This window comes from Poecilia reticulata, linkage group LG14 (genome assembly GCF_000633615.1).
Source record: "Poecilia reticulata strain Guanapo linkage group LG14, Guppy_female_1.0+MT, whole genome shotgun sequence".
Lineage (NCBI taxonomy): Eukaryota > Metazoa > Chordata > Actinopteri > Cyprinodontiformes > Poeciliidae > Poecilia > Poecilia reticulata.
In genome coordinates this window covers 21,843,874-21,849,446 of record NC_024344.1, presented here as the reverse complement: position 1 = coordinate 21,849,446, position 5,573 = coordinate 21,843,874, and the positions used below count along the sequence as shown (strand labels likewise).

Below are 5,573 nucleotides of genomic sequence, written 5' to 3'. Positions count from 1 at the left end.
TTTTGTCATAGTACCCCCAAGAATTTAAAACTACTTTCACCCCTGCCAATAATCAATACTTTTTTCACTCCATAGGCCGATAACTGATAACCAATTACATACATACAAACAATAAAATTGCTCAAACTCAGTTCAGACTGGATGTATATTGATTAAAATTCAAGTCTTCCCACAGGTTTTCAGTTAGATTTGTGTTCTAGACTTCTGGACAGGCGCGCATGCCTGTTTAAAGTTGTCCTGAGAAATTTTGTGGCTTTTTAAAACATTAAATTGTGTCACTTTTGGCTTTCCCTACATACTGCAGTACAAATTGCTTGTATTTTAGGCTTCCGCTTGTATGACATGTTTAGATTTCAGCTCTAAGTGCAATGGGCCGAACCTTCCTTTAGCAGTATTTTCATTTCATTTACGGTGGATGTCCTCCATTGTTCAGCATATTTACGGCTGGCGAGGAAACACCTGGTAGAAACATCAAACCGTCGCCCAGCAAGTAACATATAACAGCTGAAAGAAATGTATTCACAAAGTGAAATGATGTGGTATGATTTGAAAAAAATAGATGCTTCCTATGTCTGGAGTAGATTTACTTCCAGAGATTTTTTGTCAACTCTATTTGGTTATTTTAATTCAACTATCTTCTCTATTTACGTCCTTTCAACATGGGAGCTGTCCTGCTGGGTGTAATAAGGTCCCATGTATTATCAGCAACATCCACAAACAAAAGTACTGCACACCGAGCCTAAATACAGATGATTGTTCCTATCCTAGAGTGGATATATTAGAAATATATTATATGCACACACTTAAGGATGCGATTTAGTACAAAATAATAGGACAGAAATGTTCCCAGTGTGTATTCCTCTTTTAGAAATGGAAGATATTGAAAAAGTCACAAATATAAAAAGGTTTCTGCTCTCTGCCTGAGCTGAGCAGAGCTGCGAGTAATGAGAGCTAACGAATGAGCAATGAGCTGTCAGCACAATGAGCTTCACACTGTAAGATAGAGAACTGAGAGAAATATAGTGAAAACTTTTTATTCAGGACCACGCAGCAAATATGGAGAAAGTTAAAATTTAAAGTTATTTCTCACTGTCTGACTGCATGTTTCTACAAGTCTTCCTACCTTGTTAGTTTCAAGCTAATTTTTAAACCAACTCATAGAGTTGAAGTTTACCTCCACCTATAATAGACATAAAATCTGATTATATACTTTAATGATTAATCTGAACTGTTATTTTTCTATAATTATGGATCACACAGTGGAAATGATTTTATAAAGAGGATCCTGGTGTAAAAATTTCTGTTTATTGTGGATTTTCTGTTATTCTGTTAAATATTTGTTTGAATTTATTTATTTATTTTGGTATAAATATTCCATCAAGCTTCTGCCATTATTCTGGATATTTGAATCACAAAAATGCAAAATTTTTAATAGCATTTTTTTTCTGAGTGGGAGATAACTTATTGTACTTATTGACTTTGTTCTAATTAAGACAACAAAAATATTTTCTGTTTTTGTACAAAAAAAAAAAAAGGAAAAAACTTCTAGCTTTATGAAAATATTGCCGCTGTATTGGAATTTTGGAAATGTTACCAAGGATTTTTCTTTTTCAAATATTAGCATTATGACAACCCTATCCCAGAAGTTAAAGTTTTCCATAAAACTTGAATCAATCCGAAATCTGTTGTGATTAACCTTGATCAGTTCTTCTAACTTCTAGGCTGACTAATCTCACTGGCAGGTGTGGGCATTGGAAATTAAAAAAGCTTATTGTGCTAATCCCAAAGATTTAATCACACATACTAGTTCTGTTATTGCTAACACAAATATGGACTTTAGCAGAAGCGTTAACTTCAATGCAAATTATATCTGCCTTTTACAGTCTACAACTCTAGAGCACCAATTAATTTTGACATAAGATACATGTTCCATAAAGCCCTTAGATATTGTATTTATGCCTGTATCTTAATCTCTAATGCCCGTGTTTTATTTGGTTCCTGTATGTTTCTTGTTGGAAATAAAGTTATTGTCAACAAAAAAAGAGAAAACTGTAAGGAGAGGAAACGGAATTGCTGCGTCTTCACACCTACAAAATAAGAGTATGAAAATAAACGTCTGACTACTTGAATAATTCTTAACAATTGATAACCAAAACTTCAACACAGATGTCAAACTTCATTCAACTAAAAGTTTACAAAGCAACCAAGTAAATTAGTGCTTTAGAATTTTTCAGGAAAAATCAATTTAAGGGAATTTAAGTGCGCTAGAACTTTCCAAAGTTAGCAAAACACTATGGCTAAACAAACACTTAGCATCTAATTCTTATTTTAGAGACTATGGAGGTTTGTTTATCCAAAAAGCTTAGTTAATAACCTTCATGTCCCACATTGAGAAAACCACATCTCTGTATCTGCATGATCAAAGTTTAATATGAAACCTCCTTAAATGACTCCAGCTCATCCGTTGCTTCTTGCTCTCTTTCCTGAGCTCCTCACATTGTTACTGTTGTTACTTGTGTATAACACATTTTGTGTATTTACTGTTGAAACTTCAATAAGTTTAATGTCATCACTAACACACACACACGCGCACACGCACGCACACACACACACACACACGCACACAAAGCCAATCCCTTCCTGGGCTGGGAGCGGAGCACAGTGGTCCGGCCGTTATCTCTAATTAGGAAGTTGACTGAGGCATGAAGATTAACCGGAGAGAGTCCAACGTGGTCAGCATTCACGATCACTCAAAGTACCCTGGGAAAAACAAAGTTATTAAAAGCAATGGGAGGATGAAGACAGGGTTGGTTTTGACTCTGAAGTTGCACTTTTGTAACTGTACTCAATACTTTCTAGAGAAACAGTTGTAGTTTAATGATCTGATGGCTCAAAGGCAAAAACTTCAGGCCTCATTTTGGAGTTAACCTTAACTCCAAAATGCAATTAAAAGACCCAAGAGGAAGTATCACACCAAGCCCACAGGGGGCAATAAATGCTGATTCTCATCAGCTTGGAAAAAGTGCAAATAAGGACCTGCCAAAAAAGGGTTGAACACGTCTAATGTTCAGGCTTTCTCAAGATTTTTCTGAGTTTCTCTTTGGACTTTGGCTGATTGTTTTGACTGGAGAACAGAACCAATTAAGTTATGTTTCAAACCTTAATTGGTTCAAATCTTCCTTAAATAACAGGGGCTTCTTTGAGTCGATTAGTAACTTGGAACAGGCAGAAATCACATGTGGGGTACCCCATAGTTCAATCCTGGGTCCCTTCTTGTTCTAATTCTACTGCTGCAGCATGGCTGTAGATGGCAATTTTTTTGGGGGGGTGGCAGCGGGGGGGGGGGTTTGACAAGTAAAGGAATCGTCTTTTTGTCCTCAAAAGTTCTGTTTGTAAACAACATGCAACATATGCTGCAAATAAAGGAGCTTCACGTCTAATGCTGGGTTTGTTGGCAGCTCTGTGCTGTTTGATCCAGGCTGAGTGTTTAAATGAATAACGCAGTGGATCTCTCCGCAGGGCCGCCCGCTGTTCCTGCAGTCGTCCAGAAACGTCTCGGTCAACATCGTGAACAGCAACAACCAGCTGCTCACGCAGCTCGTCACAGGTAGAACTCAGCAGGAGCCACACACACTGCTGTCATGGAGCTCATTGATGATTCTTTCATGTGTTGTTTCAGGGGCCAGATAACATCTAGATCAGCAACACATACACCAAACCTGATCTGTCCATCTCACCTCTCTTCAGTGTAATAATTGTAAATCATTTACTCCCATATTGCACACTGAAATTTTGACTTTTGAAAATGGAAAATTTAATTGGGTCAAAGGACCCATTTTCTTCAAATGGGTCCTTTGAAGAAAAACTTTATTCTTCTAAGATTTACTGGAAATTCTGCATTTTTTTTTATTTGTTTGTTTGTTTTTATCATGTTATTCTATCTAAACAAGATTTTTTGTATTCAGACAATGAATGTACATATACATGTATTTACCACTTTTAAAACCTATTTTAAATTACACATTTAAATTATACAAGTATTTTACTTATACAAGCAATATGCCATGCTGACAGTAATTTGTTGTGATATTTCTCAGTGACCATAGGTGGTCAAAAATAATCTGTGGCCTTTGGGATTATTTTCTGTGGCCCCTGACTGCAATCCATTGGGATTGCAACTGTGTAAATTTGCACACCAACACAGTTGATTAATCCAGATGGACACAAAAGGTTTTATGGCAAGATTTTACTGGACAAATTTAAATCTTCTTATAATATAATATATTAGTTTAAGCACAAATTATCAACCACTTTTTACACCCAAATCCCGATCTGGTTGCTGATCGTAGACATATTTTGATACGAAGGACATGGAAAATGAAACCCCCCAAAAATTTAGGTAACTGGTTTCTTGTCTAAACAATCATGTTCCGGGTCTGTCATGATTTTACGGATCCCTTTACTTCAAAAGTCAGACTACTGTATTTCATTAATGTACTGGATGCTTAGGTTGTTGTTGAGCAGGCAAGACAAAACCATTTTTGTAGTTTTAATGAAGAAAAATTATTTTGTTGCTGGAAAATGCCTTAAACAAAATTGAATGAATTTAAAATACTGTATATGGACCCTATTTGGTATCTTAAGCTAAACTTTTAACGTTCAAAGAGCAAAAACAATCCTCTGATTAACTTAATGTCAGTCAGTAGTAGTAGTTTTTGGGGGGGGGTTCATTTTTTTTCACTTGGTGTCTTTACTTTTATTGTCTTATAACTTTCATAAGACCCAGTCCCTATTGATGCCACCTAAAGAGTTGATACATCATTATAAATTGCAAAATCAGATGAACATAAACCAAATAAATATAAATTACATTTTCAATTGATGATTTTATTTTCAAACCTGACTCAGTGCAGAAATAATTACCCCCTTAAACATAATTAATTGTGCTACTCTTAGTGGCAACAACTCCTGTCAAGGATTTGCAATAAATGTCATTGAGTCTCTTACATCACTTTGGAAGGAGTCTGGCCCACTTGACCTTCTCAAATTCAACCTCATTTGAGGATTTTCAACCTACTTGAGGTCACTTCTAAAATTGGTTGATTGCAAAATTGCCATTTCAAAGAGTTTCACATCTTCCAAGCCAATTCAAGCAGGAGTAAGAGCAGTTTTGTGTTGCAGATGTGTTATTCTGGGTATTATTAGCTCATCATTTCCAGTTCATTTAAATCCTGTTAATCCTTAGAAATATGCCCTTCATGAGCTTAGCCTCCGTTTCTTTTCTTGTACCATAATCACAGTCTCTCCTTTACTTTCTGCACCTGTCACAACCCAAAGGAGATGATGGTGTTGAATGAATGGTGCTCACTCTGTGTGAACAAGCCCAGGAAGTGTCTTTCACATTAGAAAAGGGTGCTGACATTTGGCTTCTGGCTCTGAGAGGCTCACTGAGTTCGCCCCAGTGTTTTTCCCTTCTGTAACCAGGATAATTTTTCTGTTGGATTTGGTTTTTTTATTTTTCTATTTTGATTAGATCTAATTTTATTTATTTTTATTTAAAGATTTAATTAAAA

General features: G+C 35.9%; 1 protein-coding gene across 4 annotated transcripts in view; it reads left to right on the top strand.

The window, feature by feature from the left end:
• Positions 1 to 5,573, top strand: part of sgcd (sarcoglycan, delta (dystrophin-associated glycoprotein)) — a 274,197-nt gene that overhangs the window by 203,854 nt on the left and 64,770 nt on the right. For all 4 annotated transcript variants that reach the window (XM_008428447.2, XM_017308640.1, XM_008428449.2 and 1 more), the window contains one exon: positions 3,520 to 3,607. In XM_008428447.2, coding sequence (XP_008426669.1) covers positions 3,520 to 3,607 — 88 coding nt within the window. The remainder of the gene's footprint in view (positions 1 to 3,519; positions 3,608 to 5,573) is intronic.